General features: G+C 38.9%; 1 protein-coding gene across 4 annotated transcripts; it reads right to left on the bottom strand.

The window, feature by feature from the left end:
• Positions 1 to 1,156: 1,156 nt before the first annotated feature.
• Positions 1,157 to 22,518, bottom strand: git1 (G protein-coupled receptor kinase interacting ArfGAP 1). 4 transcript variants are annotated; one of them, XM_027147696.2, is made up of 21 exons: positions 22,014 to 22,518; positions 17,423 to 17,556; positions 17,235 to 17,347; positions 16,002 to 16,107; positions 15,695 to 15,781; positions 14,401 to 14,531; positions 14,176 to 14,270; positions 13,720 to 13,762; positions 13,146 to 13,172; positions 12,631 to 12,679; positions 11,857 to 11,929; positions 11,219 to 11,316; positions 10,439 to 10,550; positions 9,635 to 9,762; positions 7,352 to 7,504; positions 6,462 to 6,746; positions 5,112 to 5,192; positions 4,867 to 4,943; positions 4,565 to 4,735; positions 4,190 to 4,253; positions 1,157 to 4,101 (listed from the first exon to the last, which is right to left on the bottom strand). In XM_027147696.2, the coding sequence occupies exons 1-21, from the start codon at positions 22,063 to 22,065 to the stop codon at positions 3,886 to 3,888; spliced, it is 2,295 nt and encodes a 764-aa protein (XP_027003497.2). In that variant the 5' UTR covers positions 22,066 to 22,518; the 3' UTR covers positions 1,157 to 3,885. The 4 variants fall into 4 exon arrangements, with proteins under 4 accessions (XP_027003497.2, XP_027003498.2, XP_027003500.2 ...); XM_027147697.2 differs by having other exon boundaries at positions 6,468 to 6,746; XM_027147699.2 differs by lacking the exon at positions 6,462 to 6,746.
• Between the last annotated feature and the right edge of the window lie 1,452 nt (positions 22,519 to 23,970).

Below are 23,970 nucleotides of genomic sequence, written 5' to 3'. Positions count from 1 at the left end.
TAGAGTAAAACTCATCTTCAAGCCCAAGAAATTTGGTTGCCATCACCTGATGCTTCTGATGCATAGAGTTTAAAGGTATCAGTCAGTCATTGTTGTCTGTGATATAAAACCATGTGTCTCACAGTGGTTTAAGTATAAAACAGTGGCATTAGGCAGCTCCAGTATGTGTATGGGCTCAGTGTGTTTACTCACTAGTTAACTCTCAATTTAGAATGAGCTTTAGACATAAGTCTTGTGCTGGGTGTATTGATTTGACTATTAAATGTGTACTCTTTGTTGTGGTTGTCAACTATTGATGTGAAAGTTAATCATTAAAAATGGCTAGCTAAAAAAAAAAAAGTGTCCAATTATTTGTGTATGGTGTCAACCTTCACACTACAGGTGAAAATTTAAAGCATACATATGATATATCATTTAGTTTTGAAAACAAAACATTGTTCAAATATATTTCCTTTTATCACACTCCAATACACAGCTATCTCCTTTGCATGGAAATTAAGCAATGAGCTATTTACCTGAGCAGCAGGCTGATAAGGCAAGCATTTTGAATTTGATTGATGGTCTTGGAACAGAATAAGTTTCTCAAATTAATCTTGTTTATGTCTAAATAAGGTGAAATGGCTAATCACTGCTATCCATTTTCTGAGACCCCATCATTCTGGATTAAATCATATTTTGTACATAAATATTTCTAAGAATCTTTAAAGTTTACAGGCCTATATGTTATACCACACCTATATGGTATTCAACCTTAAGTGGTTTAAAATTAGTACATGATTTACAGTAGTCACTGTTTCTATCGAGGATTCTCAAATGTTTTACCAGAGAATTTACAGCACATATTTGTTTTACTGTATGAACTACTCCAACCACTTTAATCTAATGCTCATTATTCCTCTGAGCTAGCATTTTTATTTGTAAAATTTATGTCTAAATACAACAGAATTCATTATTTTTAATTTGCCATTATTTATAAATCAAAGATCCTGTACCTGGGGGTTTCTGGACCCCACTTAAAGAACCATTGTTTTACAATGTTTTCTGTGTCAGTCAACAAAGTGCAGCTAAACATTCAGATGTATTCCAGTTCCTGCATTATGGAAAGAAAGAAAGAGGAAAAAACAAAATTGACAAGTAAAATATATACAAATAAGCATTCTTTTAGGACAATTACCATTTTGTCTTTATTACAAATGTACAGCTTACGAGTTTCTATCATGATTTTATTGTTTTTTGCTTAGTTTATTTCTTTATTTTGTACAATTGACGCTGCTAAAAGAAGTTCTCCCATCAGCCATCTCAGAACAGTAATGATGAGTACAGTGCAGTGTATCTGACTGACTTAAAGAAGAGACTATGCAGAAGTAAGATGTGGATGTTTTGTATGTGGTGAGTGTGCGTGCAGGCTTTGTACTTGTTTGTATTGACTGTATTATGGCATGAGGCTGTGGGACAAGGCTGACATGAAACTTACAGAACTCACACTAAAGGAGCCCAACATTGTGCTGGATAAATCGTGATGTCTGTGTGTGCTAAGGCTCCCATTTCCCAACACACACACTCCATCTTATCAGGTGCTAACTTCTTAACAATGGTCACAATAAACTGGGTAAAACATCTCCCAAGAGCCATGGTAAAATACCCTTGTGAAAAGGCGAACTTCTGTGTAACACACACTCATTGATTTGTTTCCATTTGCACTAACTAGAAGGAACACAGGGATGTCATGTAACTATTAATAAAAAAAAAAAGAAAAACAAACAAACAGAAGTGCAAGGTAAATGATAAATCCTTTCAAATGGCTGTTTGAAACAATATCCCATTCTCAAACTGAAAAAGAAGTAAGGCAAGTGCATGAAATGGTTGAAAACATCAGGGCAAATTGAGAGAAGGTGAGAGAAGTAAGATTAAGGCTTACATAATGGCAAGAGAAACACAAAAACAAAAATATAACACTGAAAAAGTATTGATGGCATGATGAGACACAGACTGTGCCTAGACAGAAAGATAAGACAAATGTTTTACTAGCTGTCTGGTCAGTGACACCAATCATCTGCTGAAATATGGATGTGGTCCAAAGAAGAACTGAAAAGTTCTGGTTGAATAAACACTAAACAGGCATCTGTGAAAACTTAATGTGATGAGCTGTCTAAAAGAAGCCTGAGAATTATAAAACATTAATAGTGCTTGGTATGCATGTTTTGAAAGCTCCAGTTTTCTAACCCCACGATACTGAGGAGTAATCAGTTAAAATAAGTTGGTTGTACTATGAGCTCTATAGCTAGTATTGAGCAGGAGGTTGGGGGCCCTGACTGCTGGCTATAGTCTCATATACACTGGCTTTATGACACCAAAATCAACTTGGGGAGAGTTTTATACAGCACAGCTGTCATTTTTCCCATTACTGTAACCTGCTGAAGTGTCTGGATAGTGAAAACTAATGGTCTCCTTTCACCATCAGCACTCACATCCGTATAGCTTATATAACATTTTTACACGGACAGTACACATGCTTTCCAATCAAGAAAATAATATAAACATGAAGTACACTCAATCTGATATTTTCACAGAAGAAAAAAATCTGGTCCAAAAAGGTTCACATCAAAATTCTCTAACTTGCTACACTAGTTAAGAAGCCAAATGAATACTCTCAAAGAAAGTACAGTGGAAGAACTGGAGAGGAACCGTCCTACCAGAGTGGACCTCTATGTTCCTAAACACAGGCATTGTAACACATGAGCCAACAAACCTGCTGCTTCTATGATATGATTGTACAATGGAAGGATTCTGAAGTGTGAGATGAATGAAGAAATCTATCCATCACCAAAAGAATGAGAGCTGACCTTACTTTCAGACACTGATAAATATTTTGCTAATCATTGCTACCGTGTCCTCATTACCATCATTATTTCCTTTGGTTATGGTGAATGCAGACATACAAGATTTCTACATGTCTTCCTGGAGTACAAGGTGTGTTCTGTAAGATCATGAATATCCCGAATACTGAATAAAAGCTGAGTGTTTCCATTTCCGGCCAAGTGATATACAATGAAATATCAAAAAATAATAATAACAATAACAATACATATTCAACAAAATTCAGAAAGAAACAAACATCAATGACAATGATAACCATAACATTAATAATCATAAAAAAAAACTAGAGTCATAAGCATTACAATAATTCCAGTGTAAGTGTTTTTAAGTCTACAATTTTGTCCCAAGAGGTAAAGGCCAATGGAGTGGCATATAAAAGAAGACATAAATCAACAAACATAAAAAAAAAAAAAAAAATCTGATGAAAAGCAGACCGTCTGTGTGTGTGTGTGTGTGTGTGTGAGAGAGAGAGAGAAATGATGTGCATTCGAGACATCAGCATTTAACTGTGTAAGGAAGAGACAGACAGCAAGACAGACTGAGACAGAGCAAGAGAGAGAGAGAGAGAGAGAGAGAGAGAGAGAGAGAGAGAGAGAGAGAGAGAGAGAGAGATAAAAAGAGTGAGAGAGATATGAATGAAAGCTGCATGTAAAGAGGGATCCCAATAACAGAAGATTAAGAGAAGAAGTGAGATGATTTGAATCGCTCTGATAAGGGTCTCCCATAAGCTTTGCCTCTTTGCATGGTGGTGCAACCTGCATGGAGCATCCATTTACTTCCATTTATTTTCTTTCACCCTCACCCCCACCCCCGCGATTCTTACTTTTATCATCACTCATGAAATCAGTCCCTACATTCTACATCCATTCTATTTATGTCCATCCTTTTCCATTGTCCATTTCTTCCTCATCTTCACCAACCCACTGTTTGTTTGCAGTTCCTTCCTCCACCACCAGTGTGTACTGTTCTCTGTTTTATGTCCTTGCACCCATCAAGCCCTGAGCCAGGTCACTGCTTCTTCTCGCGTGTAGTGATGGTGACGAGCTGCTTAGCGGCCTTGGCTATGTCATAGGCACACTGGATGACCTGCTGCGTGAGGAGCTGGTAATCGACAGCGCTTGCTGAAGGCTCAGAGGGCGCAGCTTTGCGACACTCCACCTGCAGACGTGAAGCGCTAGAGGCCAGCAGTTTCAGGGAAGCGCGGACTGCGTCCAGAGCTGGTCTCTGAGGACACACAGCATAAATACTGAGGTCAGAAGCTCAGATCTGTTTGATGGAATGAGCTAAAGGTAGAGAGGTGACATTCACTGACCTTTGGAAAGAGAGAGGCCATCTCTGTCACAGCTGAGTGGATCTTCTCAGAGCATGGCACAAAACTAAGACCAGGTTCACAGACTGTGTTACTCACAAAATTCAAGTCACTCATTACCTATATTAAAATTCAACTCAAAATCAATCTTAAATCAAAGGTTTCATTTTTCAACTTATATCTAATTGCAATTTTAATCAAACCCAGGAAAATGTTATATGACAAAATATGTCAATTTTTGCCAGAATGTAATAATAATGTAAAATGATTACTTAATTATTATTATTTAATTATTATTAAATAGCCACTAACAAACTATATGCAGGATCCTTTCCTGCTTTGTGATTGTGTGAATGTGTGTCTGGGTGAAGCTCCCACCTGTCATGTTTAAATTCCTGTGCTGCTCTCAGTAGCTCCTGAATGTTCTTGGTGACCTGCTCAGTCTTCAGGATGACATCCTCTGTGCAGGGGAGTGTGGGATCTGGCTCTCCCACATCTCCACTATCCTCCACCTCCGCTCGGCTCTCCTCCTCACTGCTGCGGCCCATGCTGTGCCCACACACAAATGGCACTTACCACTGGCACTTACTCTCGCTGATGATTGTTAGAAAGCTTATAAAACAAACTACATTTAAGGCTTGTGCAAAAATGAGCAAAAATCTAAAACAAGCTCAACTCACCCAATGGAAGTGTCATATGTTTGAGTGTTGTCGTAGTCACTGTCAGTGCCACTACCATGCTTCTCTAATTTAGGGGGCTAAAGCAAAGATAACAGTATGTCAGATGGACATCAGTTTACTTTACAAATTAAATCTATTCAGTCCAAAGTCATTCAAAACCATGAACTAGCTTAGTTCATGGTTTTGATTGTCTTTGGCCTGACCTGAAAGGATTGAATTAACTACCACTCCTTTTCCTCACTTACCATATAGCGGCCCATCTCCATGGAGGCTGACATGTGTGGTCCACCATAAGGGGTGGGGCCTGCAGTAGCCCCTTTTCGCACCTAAAAATTGGAGCAAGCAACACAAGCTTACTGACAAAGCTGGAGAAAGCCATAAAGACAGGTGAAAAACTGAAGGAAGACCTCTGCAGAGCTCCAAGAAAAGTAAGTCAAGCTCTATAGTGATCTAAATGTACTGCCAGATTCAGTTTATAGCAGTAAAGGAAGCAGGGACAAAGATAAGATTTGGTTAATGTTAAAATCAGAAGAACGATACAGACAGAATCAAAAAACATTCAACTGGAAGACCTGTGAGTGTTCAGAATGTGGGAAAAAGGGTTGCAGAAGTCTATTTAAGAAATCAATCAATCAAAAACCGCACAAATGTCAACGTATAAAACACAAAATAAAAAATAAAAAAACCCACACCATAAAAAAACAGACAGAAGTTCAACAAATATGGAAGTGTAAAAATCATTACTGCTAAATAATACGCAACCTCCAGCAAATAAGACGACACAAATAAGACGACACAACTCACAAGTAAGCATTCACCAGGAGTTTTTAACTATATATACACCAAGAATAATAACTAAGCATAATTAAACTATATATCTTAAAAGGACTGTCATGCTTTGACCCATCACTTAAATATCCATTTCATATAAGGTTGCCTTTTGCCACATTAAGAATCTTAATGCATTCTCAACATATATTCTGTATTTTAAAAGCTGATATTTGGAACACTATGTAAGGCATACAACTGAAGATTTATGATACTGTCTCTTATAAGCACAGCTATGGTGGTAAGTATTTATTTTACGTGTTAATGCCAACTCGCAATGTGCATCCTGTAATGACAACCTGGCCATTAAAAGGTAAAGAGAAAAGAAAAACCAGACATTCACCCCAATTCAGTCTATTGGTCAGACAAACAAGCACATATTCATTCCATGAACTAATTATAGTCTACATTCCCAGCACAAGACAAGCTCATCTTGAGACTGCCTCTCTTGGCATGTTTAGCAATCCCTAAAGAAAATGTAACACCCACACTGCCTTTATTCCCAAAAAAGCAGTTCATGATCTTGATCATGAACATACAACATTTTTCCAGTATAATGCATCATCTGGAGTAATTTTCAATGATGGAAGTGCAAACTGTGTTGATGTGTGACCATGAGGTGGCAGTAAAGAGTGTGCAGTGTTAGATGTAAGCACGGGCTGCCCAGGCAAAAGCGGCAGGCTACCCAGACAAAAAGAGACAGGAAAGCTGACAGTTAACACAGAGGTCAAACAGGTCAGAGTTCAGGGATCAGGTGAGCCACTCACACTTACACTGGAGCTGAGGGGCTGCAGGTGGCTGCTCAGGGAGTCCAGTGCTGGGCCGAGGGCTTTGGGGGCGGCCACTCCAGGCTCATACATCGAGAAAGCCTGTCTGTCCCTCCGCAGAGGAGCTGAGGAGGGTGGAGCCAAGCTTGAGTCCCCACTGCCCACTCCTCCTGCCCCTCCTCTTACCCCGATGGGCCAAAGGGCCGTGTTGCCACCCCCCAGAGCCCCCGCAGGCCCAGCCTGAGCCCCTCTTAGAGCTACGTTCTCCGTCTGCATCCGCGAAATCTACAGGGACGAAGGGGTGGGGGTCAGCCAGAATCACACACAGACAAACACAAAACACATAAAACACAAAGAGTCGTTCCAACAAAAGGGTATGAGGGAGGTACAAGTAAGGGCGTCATCATGCTGAGAGAACATCGTCATAATGAGGGGGGATGGATGCATTAGAGTTTATGTGAGTGGATAGAAGTCATTCTCAGGGTGAGTTTAACATATAATGTAATCACATATGGATGGGAGTGTGTACACACTTGTTCAAGTGTTGGGCAGGACTGCAATATCACATAATGTTTCAGTATTTGTGTGTAAGAGAAAGAGAAATAGTGTCCATCGAAGAATTATTGAAGAATCCAAGAACAAACAGGCTACAGCAAACATCAAACAAAAAATATCTAATTATCTTCTATACATGATTTTTTTTCCACATAAATAAAATATCCAGTTCATCATCTTTACTTATCTACACAGCCATTTCAGCAAACAGTGTGGATCAGACTATACATGAACAACAGTTTGGTCTGAGACTAGATTTAGACCAGTTAGAAGGGGCTGCAATTGTTCAGTAATCTGTCTCTGATCATAAAGGTCTGTTGATTACATGCTAGTACCTCTTTCTGAAGTCTCCGCAACTCCTCGCTCAAGTTGTTGTTGACTTTCATGAGCTGCTGGACTTTGGCCTCAGAAGAAGCCAGGGCTTTCTTCACCTCCAGATATTCCTGCAGCGTGATAGGTCCATCCGAAAGATCAGAAGAGTCCATGCTCTGAAACAAATAATATCAAAATAAATGAAAGTACTTCACATCACCAGTACTTCCCACAGTCTACTGCAATAATGTAATGTTCTTTATAAAACCACATATATAAAACTAGTATATCAATATATATGTTGCGTTTAATTATAGTCACAGTGGACAAGTGGTACACAGAAAAAGCTGAAATGTCCGTGGGTGAGAGAGGGAGAGAAAGATGAGAGAGGGTTCAGATGAAGAAATATTTCAGGTCTGTGGGAAACACTGGCCATGCTGTTCAAATAGACTAACCAAAAGCTTTACACATATATGAAACAGAATATTTCATGAAACTTTTATATAAGACTTCATTCATTCAGTGACAAATAAAATAAAGAAATTGTTGGCCTTAGATGAGGTCTAATCTTGGTTTGATAAATCAATTGCAGTGGTAACATAATGCCAGTGCATCAGTTTCTCCTCGAGGAAATAAGAAACAGTGATGTACAAAAAAGATTCTAATAACGCATCTGTAATATTGTGGAAAATACAACAGATAATTATATCCTGAGTCACTTATACTGCACAAAATAGTTTCAGTGGTGACACCAGTGGGTATTTACTATTTAGGCATACTTCTTGGTGCACGTTATGTGATTTGGGATGCAGCCATAAATTCTCTCTAAAGATATATTGACTTGGCACTTGCAGCCATGATATAAATCTGCACAGAAGTGTGCAGCACATCCCACGTTATGAATGTTCTTCCCCCCCAGTAGTTTGCAACAGCATTCATCTACTAGAGACTACAATAATCCAAAAACCTAAATGTAGCATCTTTAAATAATAATCAATGTGTGTCTCTAAACCAGCATCACAGTGTTTAAGCAAGTTAAGATTTTCTCTCCCCTTAGGTCTCTTTTCCATGAAAAAAACTATTCAACACAGATTTAAAATCAGGTTTTATAAATAAACTGTCTTAGCAAATCTCTTGGACTAAACAGGATCAGAAGCGTTCTCTCAGGCGCAGCCAGGCCATTTCCTGTGTGGGGAGGGAGCGTGTTCAGACACAGCTTCCTCTTTCCAGCTGCAGAACAATAGCTCACTGTCATCATTACTTGTTCGGCCTTTTCATCATTCTACAAGTATGAGGTAGGGCTGCAAATTCTCCTGCAATGCATGCTGGGACAGGCTGCAAGATGTGAACCAACTGGCTACTGCTCTATAGACCACATTAGATAAATCTAGTATTAGAGCGCTGCAATTTTACAATATGATACAGGTTAATGTTAGTTGTAGCCTGGGGCCCAAGGAGAAATAAGGTCCTTTAATATAATCAAATGAATCGTGATCTATTTTCAAAGAAATATTGGTGCTGACTTGTTCATTTCAATACTGTTTGAAGACAATGTTTAGATTCGCACTGATCATATCTGGCTTCTTTTATGGATAATGTTAATCATAACCAAGTCCATTCATGTGGATATTAGGTAGCTAACTGTCATAATGTCAGATGACAGAAAATATTACTGCACATTTTGTCTACAGAGAAATCCTGAGGACATAAATGTCAAAATGTAAGGGCCTACTTACGTACTATATTTTAAGGATTGCATTTGGACTATCATTATTATGGGCTACACTGCTATTTGTTAACAATGAGCTACATACAGATTTGATGCAACTAAGATGTTGGGATTGGATGTGTGTGTTAATGTTAGTTACATTTTCAGGCATCCAGGTATATCTGGTCAATAGTATACAAGTATCACTTCAAACTCTTCTAAAACTACAAGTTTTGAATGTCAAACCAAAAGAAGAACCAACTTAGAATATACTCAGTGTCTGTATTTCTGAAACATTAGAGCTTACCATAGTCTTACAGTCTCTACAAAGATAAACTGATTAGATGATTTTTGAAGAAGGAAAGGCTTAACGCTGGTCATAAGAAATCCCTTTACCAATTCACATGTTGGAGTTTTATTAGCAAAATTTCAAAATATTAGTTGGCAAATAATTAAGAAAGTCATGTTTTTAACTATTGTGATATATGTTTGCTAGATTTTCCAGTGCTTGATATAAAGCACAGAACCTCAAACAAAAGCAGAGACACACTAAGCCATTGTTATTCCCACAGATTTATGTGCATGTTGAAGAGCTGACCTTAGCACGGTTGTTGCGCTGAGCGTTGGTGTTGTTCTGTGCAGTTATTTCACTGTCTGTGTCCTCGTCAGAAGCTACACTATCATAGTCGTGCTGGTCATCGTCTGCCTGGCTCACGTCTAAAGGTTCTGAAATACACAGCAGTGGTAAAACACCCAGACACATACAGACACCCAGAGACAGAGCTGACAAGTTCATTTCAGAGTCAAGCTGCCAGTTTTACTTCATTACTTTAAGCTAGTATGTGCAATAAATACAATATCGCATCATCTGCAGCACATGTGTAATTACCACTGAAAATTATTCGTACACCTTTCTCTATAATTAGAAAAGACCCAAAAACCTATTTACCCAAACTTTAGTCTCATTAGAACTCCAGGCCAGAAAATTGGGTTCTGGTGCAAGTAAATGGCACGAGTAAATGCCCAGTGCACTAATATCTGATTACCTGTGTGCACTTTAATACCTATAAATGTTTGAATCATGAAGATTTGAATTAAGATTAAACTACCATTTTTGTACTTCTGAGTGTTGGTCTTCGGTGGTAAACACCATGACACAATGAGCTTTTAGGAGGTTTATGTGTATATATATATATATATATATATATGTATATATATATATATATATGTGTATATATATATATATATATATATATGTATATATTTAAGATAAGGTGAGTTAATGAAATGATCTCATGCAATTCCTATGGCAACATATAATCACACATATTTTATACAGATAATTGGTTGAAAAAAAGGACAGTTTCTTTAAGCTATGGGAAAGGAATAAACGATCTCTTACCAGCGGGACTTGTCAGGCCTTTGCCTTGTTGCCGCCGCTTGGCGTCGCTGAGAATGTCAATGATTAGTGTGGCAAACTCTCGTGCATTAAAGCGTGCCAACTTCTGTCGGCCCTGTGGAGAAGAAACTGACTTGTCGAGACTGCCGGATTCAAATTGTATAACATACAGTATATGCTTAGTACAGTCATACCTCCTTTACAGAATTTAGTCTTAATATAAAATATATAGACATAAAAATGCAGTTATAACAGTGACATTGTTGATGTGGTGGTGTGTACAATGTTTGACCAGCATGTGCATGTGTGTGAGAAAATCCCATAGGATTTGTTAACACAAAACACAGCAAACAGGAAATGCACTGATTGGCTAATAAACGGATGGAAAATATGCTCATGTAGATCCACAATAGTTTTATTACAGCCAAGGCAGTGTTACAACAAAAGCAAGAAAGAGTACAAGTGAAAGTGAGAGTGTAAAAGTGGAAATGTTGAGCAAAAGAGGCTACCAGTCACACTGCCCTTTTTTCCTCTCCTTCTTTCCTTATGTGCGGTGGTTAGCAAAAGGCCCTATGTCATTGTAAAACCACAACTATATTTAGACCTGGGCTTTTATGTACCGCACTACTCCTCTCTCCATACAGCCCAAAGATCAAGGCAGCTCTGTCCTTCTCTTTTTCCGGCTGGATTCCTCCACAAAGTCTACCTGTAAAAGGTTTATTCACCCACGTTCTCATTGGCTCTTCACAACAGGATGATTGACGACAAACTTGTGTGTATTACCTGGTTGCGTGTGGCCGAATATTCAGGGTTGACGGGTAAAAAGGGAACAGCACTCCTCTCGGTAACCAGCGTACTATGGTTCTGAGTCGTTAGCCACACTGTGAGCATTACAGAAAAACTGAGCATTAGCAGAAAGAAAAACGTGGTTCAATATTAAAAGTAAGGTCATCTGATCACCCACTCCCAACGCCCACATACACAGTCCTACACAGACGCAGCGTGGTTAAAAGAAATCTCAGTTTAAAAATAAAGAAATAAAACAGGCTGCCTGCTTGTGTGTGTGGCCCCTTGCTTTCTACCTAGTGCTTCTTACCTGCAGAGACTCAGCGTGCAACCCCAGCTGCCACGACTCCTGCCTGCCTCACAGAGGAGGAAGGAGGGAGCGAGAGAAAAAGAAAAAGAGAAGGAGGAGGAGAGTAGTCCTGAGGCATTCTGACTCACTTGTTTTCTCTCCCTCTCGCTCTCTCTGTCTCTCTCCTGCCTCCCTCCCTCTCTTCCTCCTTCAGCCTCCCTCCCTTCCCTGCAGCTGGACAGCTTGGCCAGTGCCTTCTATAGTCAATGTTTATACAACATCAAGTGATGAGAGAAAAAAAATTGTGGAGGAAAAAAAAGAAAAGAAAAAAGAAAAAGTCTCATACCCGCATCATTCTCCCTACGGTCCACCTCATCATACACATCCATGGCCAGCTCCTCAAACAAACGGTTATTTAGCTGTGTGTGACACAAACAAAATATCAATACATGGCATTAAATTTCAGAGAACACCAGAGTGAAGTTCTGAGGCTCTACAGAAGCACAAAGGTAAGCAGAAACAGGAGAGAGGTATACACAAAAAGGAGCAAGCAGAAACAGCACAAACTAACAAATCATTTAAAAGACTAAACAACTGGCTAAATATGTATTTACAAATCTTCCACTATGTCACACCAATGCTTTGAAAAGACATCTAGCACTTTTTTGATAAAATGATCAACATGGGCTCATGCTATGACAAAGACCCCTTTTCCACTGACACCATGCTGATGCTAGGGCAAACCTTTGAGTAAACTCATGCGAGACTTTTACCGAGCCGTAATAATAACAGCCATAGGGCAGGTAACAAAGTTATCTAGAACAGAGAATATATTCTCTTGTTCAAAATCAGAAGCTGTGACCTATGTATTTTTAAGTGTGGAACTTCTCAAATGGAAATTTATTGGATTTGTTAGTGTTCGCGCATTCAGTTTGTTGCCAGAAAATGGTCTGTTACATAATAACCTTTAAATCCCTTGCACTCAGGTCTTATTTTGAGTTTCTCAAGTTGTTTTTATGGCAACCAACATGGTTCTAGGTCAGGCAGCGGCTTCAGAAGCAGTACCAGTACCTCGTCAGTGGAAAAAGGGCTAAAATAGGCCAACATCCTGAACACTCACCGCTTGTAGCTTCTTCTTGGCGGCCTTGGCCAGTTCAGACAGGTCCAGGCTACACAGACAAAGACACAGACACAGGAGTAAAAGGACACCAGAAACATACAGACAGAGAAAGATGAGGAGAGAGAGGGGGAAAGAGAAAAGGTGAGGGTGGATGGATGGAACATGACATTGGGGCAGGATTGCATCAGGGTCAGAAAGAAAGCAAAACAGGCAGAGCAGGAGCTCATGTTTGATGAATTTTTTTCAGACATAGCACACTGTGTCTCTTAAGTAAATTGGCTGTTGAGGTACCAACAGATACAAGATCAGATACATGTGGTAGAAAAGCAGAAAAAAAAACACTGAAATAATTGATTAGAAATATCACAGATATTTAAGTTTAAATCTAAAGAAAGATTAGGCTCAATTTGCCTGCTTCATCTCTCCAGACACTGGCATCCAAATAAAGGACATATGAAAAGGAAAAGGAAAAAAAGAGAGGTAATGGACTGGGGAATAAGAAGAAGGTGAGATACCTCTGTGTTGGGCACTTAGGGCGCGCTCTGCCTCCACAAAGAGCAGCAAGATGGAGAAAACAGAGAATGTATGAGAAAAGACAGCCAAAGAAAGATATCCATATACACAGACACAGGACAGCGAGAGAGAGAGAGAGAGAGAGAGAGAGAGAGAGAGAGAGAGAGAGAGAGAGAGAGAGAGAGAGAGAGAGAGGGCATGAGAGAGAAACAGAAAGAGGAAGTGAGAAAGAGGTGAATTACAGGTCAGTTAAGTGTGACTGTCAAATATCGTAAGCAGCAGAGACAGCAGTCAGCTTTAAAGCAGGAGACAGCACTGATGTCAACTGACTGACAGCATGGCGCAACCTGCTGGCCAACACACTCAAATACAATGACTGGCACAGCAGCTCGGTGTTGTGTGTCTACTGCAAGAGAGCAGTAAAATGTAGAAGGCACATGTACAGTCGTACATGTACAAATCATGTAGTGGCATTCAAAGCATTTACTTCAAAATCAAACATAATGCTACTTGTACAGCTGCACAAGTAAGAAATGTATTCAAGTAATATCCAGTCACAAACACACAAATCTGTACCTGTCTGCCATCTGAGGGATGATATAATGTCCATTCTTATGATCTGCAAAATAAACCAGAATAAATTTTGCAGCTTATTATCAAATCTTTTATGACTGTGTATTAGTCATACATGATTCTTGTCCTTTTCTCATTACAAAAAGCCAAATCTTTGCCAGGCTCCATATAGTTTTCCATACTGATTTCAAAACTTTTTAAGCTCAGGTTTCTTGATAACTTTGTCTTTTTTTGCTAACTTTAAATAAAAGTTAAAGGAAACATAAACTGCTGCAGAAAATAATGCTATGTCTGAATTAGTGTTTTGGCACCTTACGTATTCCAAATTGTTTCCCTATTTTCTTAGGTCTGGAAACGCCTTAAATTCTTTTTTTCCAGTCCTGGCTGGGAATCCTGAAGTAAGATTTTATTCCAGAGTGAGGTCAGTCCCCGCTCTTAGAAAAGCAGCTGAGAGTTTACCTGGACGGCGGCCACACAGATAGAAAGCCAGTCTGTCTGTGAGCTCATACTGACATTCCACCAAGCGCTCGGCTAACTCCACCTGACCCGCTTGCCTGTGTCCCAAACACACACAAATAGGGGTTGAGGCAAGGCAGCAAATGTGCATGATTTCCTAGCAAGAGTAATAAAATACAGCAAGAAGAGGAGAAGGGAATTCCAGGGGACTGTTAAGTCCATGTGCACCTGGCATAATCCATGGGTGTGCGTCCGTTGATGTCCAGCGCACCGGGGTCAGCGCCGTACACCACAAGCAGCTCAGCCTGGAGGACCTGACCTGCTTTAGCAGCCACATGCAGAGGGGTGGTGCCTTTCTCCTGTAATCAGTGTTAGAAAGGGAGAGAGAACAATAGCTTTCAGCTACAGCAACTCAGGCTACTGAGCTGACATTAGTGTATTACAGATACTGAGCTGAAATGTAGCTGAATTTCATTACAACTGTTTGGTTGATGTTTGTTTTTGTGTCCATGACTGTATAGAGTTTGGGCTTATATTATAAAATCCTGAGAACCTTCAGAAAGGTGTTTACATTTTGATGGACACATGCCATGTCAACAGGGGAGGAAAGAAATATTAACAGTAGAAAATACAATAAGGACTTTCACATTGCAGCAAGCAAAGGCTTAAAAATACCACTGGCACATCCTAAATTTATTCTAGTGCTTCAAAAAATAAAAAGGGTGAAACCTTATTTTTTTAACTCATGTTTCTTAAAAGTGACTATGGAGTTGAAACAGCATAAACAATATAAAAATAGCAACTGCCTATTTTATTTCATATTTTGTTTATTTTGCTCATATTCAACATATTCTTCTGACAGGTCAGAAGTGTCTCATATGCAACAGGCAACTGGGAAGAGTGAACATTATTGATACAAACTAGTCACTGCAATAATGATAAAATGAATAAACTAGTAACACGAGCGTTCATCCTAAAGCTATGAAAATAATGCAGGCTAGATGACACACCCAGCTGGTTAGTGGTTACGAAATCTGTATCTGTATCTGTTAGTGGTCTTCACCACGCTTTACTAAGTGCACAAGGATAAGGGTCCAAGGTTAAAGCCCTCCAAATGACCAAATGTCATTCAGCACAGTATGTATATGTATCACATTGCATCACAGTCAAAGGCATCAGATTAAAAAAGCACAAAAGTGAGGATGTATGTGTAAAATTCATAAATTACAAACAGTAAAAAAATAACTAAATCGACAAATAAACAACCAGAAATATAGAATTTGTTTTTTTTACAACCTATATGCTTTCATTTTAATACATAATATTTATCTTAAGTATGTTCAGAAATAAGCATGATATATTACGAGTGTTTACAGTGTTTCCTTCATGCAATACAGACAAGTTTAAATCAGGCAAACTGTAATCCATGTGGAGAATTTGGCTTTCTGGTCTCATTGAAAAAACCCTTGTTCAATTTTAGAGAGTCACTAAGATCTCATATGTTACAAGTATTAACACTTACAGGATGAAAGAAGTTGGCCTGAGCTCCAAGGGACAGCAGCCGCAGACACGTCTCCAGACTTCCTGTCCGCACACTCGAATGTAGTTGCTGTAAGCAGGAAACAGAAAGAGAGAATGTGTTTCACAATCTTCTCATCATAGCTACTCAACAGAGAGCGTTTGCATTATTTTCAAGCACGACCTCATTAAGAGCATTAAGGTGCCTCCTGTAGTGACTGTCTGTTAATTCCTCGTTTGGGAGTAGAGAGCAGAAGGGAGATAGGATGTGCCTCTCATCAGGCTATGCTGACCTTTCAGCATTTCCTCACCTTGCTGAGATCTTTACTGGTGACCCCATCATCATCACGGCATGGCAGTTTGTGGACAAAGGCAAGCATCTGATACTTGGCGCGAATGAACTCTGACTTGGTGGGGCTTTAGGAAGAAGCAAATAATATGACTGACAAGTTACTTACATACACCAATAAAACAGGCAATGTCTGGTTAATAAATTAAAATAAAACAAAGCTCAAGTTTCCATTTACCCATGGCAGTCAATACAATATTCCCATCTTTCTATTTAGTAAACCTATTAGATCTATTTTTCCCGATGTACTTCTAAGAAAATTAATACCCCATTCCCAGGCCTGTTCATTTTATTATCCGTTCCATCATTTTATCTAATCATTTATTATACCTGACAAGGTAATATTATCTCGACTGACTGATATAAGCATAAGGAAGATGGCATTTTTGTTCAGTTTTGTTTCATCCTAAAACAATATCTGCTAAAATTAGGGATGCACTGATATCGATACTGGTATCAGGTATCAGTCATACTGTGCTCATTTATTCTTCCTTAAAAAAATTTTCAACGACCATAATCCAGTACTGTGTGACCTGAGCCTGTTGTATGGTGTTGTGTTAAAGAATACATGGCAACAAAATGACTGCAATTTGAACTTAATTCACAATTAATGATGGCAATCAATGCAAAGCACATCGACTGCAAACTGTGCTCTGCAAAAATGTCAAGAGGACGTACTGCAGCATCTACCTACAATTTGAATAACTGGATACAACATTTTAATCCTAAAACTCTGGAGTTCACTGCTCGCTGCACACAGCAGCAACTGACACTGCAATGAGCAATCGCTAGGTAAGAAAAATGTCTACAGACAACACGAGGTGGAACCAAACAGCACTGAGCCAGAATACTATATTCTTCAAAATCAGCTCCTAACAATTAGTCAGCTGTAGCTCTTTTGTACGTGAAATAAAACCTAGTGGATACTAACCTTAAGTGTACTTCTACTTAAACATCCTAAGCCTTTATATAGCAAATTATATCAGCTTGACTGATACAGCTTGTAATACTATCTGTCTGAAATGACACAACCTTGCCACAGGAAATGACAAATTGAAGAGTCTAATAATGACCCCAATACTGTGAGTAACAAAAAGGGATATCTTCTAACCATTAAACTGAAACCTGCTTAATCATGTACTGCTTTTTACTCTCAATATATAAAACATGTTCAGGATATTAACGTCCGACTTACTGGACTTTATCTTGTGGATTAGGTTTCCTGCGACCACTCTGAACCTGCGCAGGGTCCAGCAGTGAATGCTCCCAAATGGAGTTAGCACCATTACTGGCCAGCGTCTGCACCATCTGCAATATGCACACAGAATTTACAGATCCTGACTGCATTAGCAAAGCCTTGTCTTGGGTGTGCAGGTGGTTTACCTGTAGTAAGGAAGGTGGCCAGCCGCTGTGGCGCAAATGTTTGACGATGGAGATGTGGCGTCCGAGGCTCCGGTGCACAGAGCAGCACTCATCAGAGATCAGCACCCCTCTGTTTATACTGCTCCAACCCGGATCTGCCAAGGCGGAGAAACCAAACAAAAAAGCACATTTAAAATCACTTAACTTCAGCTGAACTCCTTTTAACGGATTTAATATTATAACTCAAATGAAATTACGCTTACAAATTACTCCTATCAAGTACATCTGCAGCCTATACGGTAAAACTTCTCTTTCAGCAGTTTTAAATGCAAAACTAGTTAGCATCCCACTGCTCGTGAGTAGTTTAATATAAACATTCACCCTAGGTTTATTTGGTGCCACTGGCTACAGGTTACTGAGGGAGTAAATAAGACAAATGCTGACAGCAGAGAGGTACAGTGAGGGTTGCAGCTACACTCGGGTAAACGCAGTAAAATGTGCAGTAGAATGCTGCAACAGGTCAGGCATAAGAACACAGCAATCCTTTATTTATAGAAAGTGCTCTCTTGGACCATGAGAGTATTCTGCGAGGAATTAACCATCAGATATAAAAGCCACGTTTCACATACACCTTTCCAGTAATAGTGGAAAGGGGTTAAAAAAAAACAACAACAAAGAATGTTGGCTACACAGTATTAAATTCATTCCCCCAAAAATGACTGGAAAGAAATGGAGATAAATTCATGTGATTTTAATATATGTAGTAATTAAATGCAGAGTAAAAGACTAGGCAAGAGAACAAGCTGTATTGTTTTCAAAGCTGAAGCTCTGTGACAGTGTAACAGATAAATCACACAAGGTCTCAGACTCGATTCAGTTTCTGCACAATATACAATCTTGCAGGTCAATAAATGTTTCATTTACAGTAACTGATGTGGGGCTGTCCATTTTAATGAATGATTTTGTTTTGGCACAGAAGAGGTGACTAATTTTTGGCTGTGGTTGATCGATCACTATATCAGTATGCTTTCAGGATTCAAAGGTCAGACACTACTGACTCCCTTGTAGTCAGTATATTACCTGTGTTTAAAGTTAAATATACACCAACCTTCTGTAGTCTGACAGCATCAATTTAAATGTAGCAGGCTGCACACTTCAAATCGCACACTTCAAATCAGAATGAAAATCTCATGTTGTTTCTACAGCACAACCTGTCTCCAGGATTAAACATTTTCATCTAACAATAGTGTGTGAGAACATAGTGACAGATTAACAAAACAGAAGTCAATAATGGAAATTTAGTTTAAATATTTAACTTAATGAGCTTTACAATGGACTGGTGTGCAAAACAACATAATTACATTTGTCTTAATTTTTCCTTCCATAGTATTGTTTTGATATCGGCTACTGCAATGTGTCATTTGGCATTTAGTAAAAGTTCAAGGCGTACCGAAGTGTGTATTTAGCTGTTTACAGAATCTGGTAACTGCTCTGAATATAATGCATTAACACAAAACATGTAAAGCATGTAAAAAAATGTAAGACAAGAAGCTGCAAACAAATCTAATGCAAGTAATTAAATAAAAGCATGGAAATATTCAGGTTGGGATTTTTTATATTTTTTGCATTATTATACTAACACAATGTTACAGAATGGTTCTGAAGAAAACATTAGTCTGGAGCCCTGTCACAGTATGCAAGATTATGCCAAATATATATACACACACCTGCATGAACACAACACACACGCATATAAACTAACTCCCATGTTCATTTTAACCATACTTTAGCTGCAGTTTCACACAAACACTTACACTCACCCACGCAATACTGTAACCAAGCCTTTCATAGACATGTGCCTGAAATTATTCCTCTCTGATTATTCTCATGAAACAAAGTGACAGGATGCTCCACAGCCATCCTTCCATATCAGCATTACAGCACATCATTCATCCGCTCCAGCTGATGCACTCGACCCTACTTCACAACACACTATTATCTACATTCCTCCGGCATGTCACACGCGACAATTACACACTGCTCAGCTGCAGCAAACAGAGCTGCAGCACTGCAGGCAGTAACAGAGTCGATCACAAGCCTTCCCACCGCCATCACACTTACAACCATGCATACAGCACTGACAACTGAAGGCAGGTAACTGCACTATGTGGCCAGGGGACTGCAGGTAGTAACACAAAGGCTATAAATCAGCAGGCATTATAGTGCAGGGGAGAACTGAGAGAAGAGGTAGAAGGAGCAAAGACACTGAGAAACACAAACACTCCTGAAAAGAGAGCAGCTGTGAGTAGAGCAGCTGCCAAAGTGCCCCCCCTTCCCCAAGGGGCAGATGGAAGTCACAGAATCAGAGCCAATGCCGCAAGACCCCTATTTACGCTAACAATTTGAACAAATTTAAAAAGCAAGTAAATATAGAATAAAACATGATAGGGCATTTTGCTATATGAAAATAATCCACAGTGGTGTATCGTGAAACATTACTAAACTAAAGTAAGAAAATACATTTTCCCAAAACTGCACATTTATAACCCACAGTTACCCACTTGTACAAACAAACCTCCAGGGGACAAGTTAAATCCTGTTATCAACAGTGACTATGTGACAGAAGCTACAAACAGTTTGACCTCGCCAGTCTCTTCTTTTTTTTTATTGAATTTAATAACTTAACAAAAAATTATAGATTTTCAGATAGCTACAAGTGATCTGTACTGAAGATTTACCCCGGCAGAAAACGTGCACAACACTCTTTTAAATCTGTTTAATATCCCAAGCCAATGTAGCATGTCTACTCTGAATTGTCTGTTAATATGAATAATGATAAAGCACTAGAACAGGGAATTAGTATAAACCCATGATTTATAGATCTACATAATAAATAATAGATATAAAAAGCCTGACTCCTATCAGGGCTGTGCTAATATAGAAAAATTATCATCAACAGGATCAATCAGAACTGAGAGTTCAACAGCGCTGTTGTGCAAGATGTTACACCAAACCTGATGTGATGTAAATTTCATGGGATATGTGACTAATGTCAAGCAACATGAGTATGTCTGATATTATAGCAGCTATAAACAGTAAAGATGAGCAATGTGGCAAAAATATTAGATCACAATGCCTGAACTCACAATATATAACAGTATTTAGGTTTGTTAACAGAGTACCACCAAAAGAGTAGTGCTATAAGTAAAATATATGTCTTGTTTAATGTAGCGTTTAAAGTAGATTACGTAGCACGGAACTGACAAGGAATGTATACTTATGTCAATAAGCATCAGTGACTATGACATAGGTGACGCTTCAGATACTTTGGGAAAGTGTGTAGCATCAGTTATCACAATATTGTTGTAATATCAAATCATGCACTGAGTAGTAACTGTGCAATATTAATCTGTTTGAACGAAATATAACGATTTAATTTCATTCCCCCCTATATTGTATTTAATAGTGGTTGTGTATCAGTACTTCTGTGCTGTGATGCTTACACAACAACACAAATATTTCTCTCACTGCATAAAGCTGACTGAAATTAAGATAAAAATTAATTGCAAACTACATGTTTAAGCTATGACAATTTTTTTTGCTATTTATAACAAATAAAAGAATGAGAACACTCTTTGTTAGTGCTAAGGGACACAGTAAATGTGCAGAATCGGTTATAGCCCTGAAACTGTAGATACGATTAACCAGAGTTACATGACACAAAGTTTAATGTTTAAGTTACAAGTTGCTGGGCAAATTACAGTAACTTGTAAGAGCAAAGTTAGACGGCTAACTTTAGAATAAATAAATAAAATATCATACTACAGGAAATTATTATAGATATTAAACATAAAAGAGCAAATATCAATTCAGAACTAGCCAGCTAACCAAGTTTGACAGTTAAGTATGATACAGAACCAGTGTTGGTTTATTATTGAGCTAGCTAGCTTTAAGGTTAGCTAAGTGACTATTTACACAACACTACTATAACAACTAAAAACTTACTGTTTTACAGTAACCTCTGAGTCATACAGTAAACACCCCACATTTTGTGAAAATACCTTTAATAAAATGTAAACTAAACAAACCCAAAAGGTGTATAGAGAAAGCTACACGGCAGCGGCTGCTAGCTAACGTTAGCCTAGCTGCGTTTTAACTCGGAATAACTTGGAATAGAATCGTGAATGGGAAAAACATTCTGAAAAAATAAAGAAAATGGATCAAATCTACATACAGATGTTTTTTTTTTAAACCTATTTACGTGAAACAACTCGCAGGGACACGACTGAACCAATGGATAGTTAGTGAACGTTCAGTGGTTAGCTTTATTGCTAACAACAAGCACTAGCTCCATAAAATCTCGACATACACTCGTCAAATCAGAGCCGATGGGTTCACAGCGTGTTAGTTTGTCTAGCAAACTGGATTTTAAAAACAAGGACGCTTGAGTATGATCACTGGCTATAGCTTTATTTTATTTAGCTGTTTCTTATCCCGTTTGCAGTAAGAGGGGCCGCAGGCCTGCTGCTCTCCTTCTCCTGACGCCAGATCAGTGGCACAGCTAAACAGCGTTCGGTTTCAACCATCGCGATTTGAACGTAAAATAACGTACCTGGCGCACTGCAGTCTGCACACACCTCGCTTCTTTGGACTTTTCTGGACATGTTAGGGAAAGCCAGCTTTTACGATATAACGCGATTTACAGTCCAATGTCGACGAAGTTTCGTCGTATCAGTTAGCAGCGACTGCAGCTTTGATGCCGCCCCGAATGTCCGGAAGCCGGCGGAGAAGCTTCCCGATGCTCCAGCTCGCCTTCGCCTCCCTGCTCTCTAGCCCGATTTCACTGCACTCGGCCACGGAGTTTAATCCACGTAAACACTCCCTTAGCGTTTGATCGAGGGCCCGAAATAGTCAATACAGATTTTTATAACTCTATTGTCTGCTGGTTTTGTATTATTATCACCCGAGCGCCATATCTCAAGCACAACCCGCGAGCAGAAAAACACAGCAAGGCGTTTTATTTACATGTAGCAGCCTGCGCGCGCTTGTAGGCTGTGGCAGGCTGCATACTGTCTCCCTCTGACGTCCTGCTCAGCTCGCGGGTCAGTGTGTAGTGGGAGGCAGCATACGCGCGCGCACACACACACACACACACACACACACACACACACACACACACACACACACACACACACACACACACACACACACACACACACACACACACACACACACATACAGACAGCTACTGTATGCATTCGTGCTCTATAACAGACTGTTTGTTAAGCTCATGTTTTTTCCTGTGAATAGCCAAAAACAAAATTGCCAGAACAAGATCTTCCACCATCCCCCAAAGTCTCTCAAAAACATTTTTCTACTCTCGATATTTTACCTGATGTGCAAAATACCATTAGACAATAAAAGAACACAAAAACATGCCTTCTCATCAAGAAATCGAGATATTATGCAAGTTTGAAACACCCACTGGCATCAGGCATCCACCCACTTCCCTGGTATACTAGTGTAAAAAAGCATCATAAAGCATGATGACACAACTTCAGCTTCCATGCTTTATTGTGGTCATTGTGTGGCAGGTCTGCACTTTGCATGGGTCACCAGTATCACAGGGCACCATGTGCACACTTTCGTGTAACAAAGTCACCTACTGGCATGTTTTTTGGAGAAAACCAGTAAACCTGAAGAAAACCCATGAACCACAAGGGAAGAACATGCAAAACTGTAACTCAAAAATACAAAAAAGTAATTCTGTACCATGTGAATCTATTAAGATAAAATAATACATCCTGTACCACCATGTGTCTATTAAGAAAAAACATTTACATAAACACTCATAGAAATACACTGCTTTGGCTGTCGCATACACAGTGATTTTCTACAGGGCCACTTTCACATGTGTCCAGTCTTTCTTTTCAAAAATTACTGTGAAGTTCTGCCATTGAACTCAATTTGTGAATTCACAAAGAAGGCACAGTGGCTTTAAACTATCATGGTCCCTTATTCTAATTATTAGATGATAATAACCTGGTAAGTGAAATTCATAGCAAAAGATGATTATGCTATAGATTAGTTAGCTACCATCAAGATCTTGTCCACATTTATTGATAATCTAACAATACAAATGAAGACTTCAGATAATTCTCCTATGTATATACACATTACAAACGTAATGTGTATATAGATAATTCTCCTATGTATATACACATTACAAACGTAAGCTATAGTGTACCAGAGTTAAGTAGCATCCTTGTTAGTGTCAGATAGCATAGAGTATATAATATTACAATTATTACCACAATATTTATATGCTTGATATCTGGTTTGAGCTCATAAAGTTGTCTGGTTTATTTTTTCCCAGATTTTTTAGATTACTACTTGACTTATCAGTAAATGTTTGAGATTACCCATTACTGGTGTGATCTCTGCTTCTAATTAACTTGTCTTCGATCCATTAGCACCAGTAATTCATGAAATTTTCATCAACTCAATGAGGGAACTTTTGTAAGGTTCACAGAGAATACAATTATATTTAGGTTGTGTTTTTCATTTGA

The sequence above is a fragment of the Tachysurus fulvidraco genome, chromosome 11, assembly GCF_022655615.1.
Source record: "Tachysurus fulvidraco isolate hzauxx_2018 chromosome 11, HZAU_PFXX_2.0, whole genome shotgun sequence".
Taxonomy (NCBI): domain Eukaryota; kingdom Metazoa; phylum Chordata; class Actinopteri; order Siluriformes; family Bagridae; genus Tachysurus; species Tachysurus fulvidraco.
The sequence above is the reverse complement of the archived record's forward strand: the minus strand, read 5'-3'. Positions and strand labels throughout refer to the sequence as shown.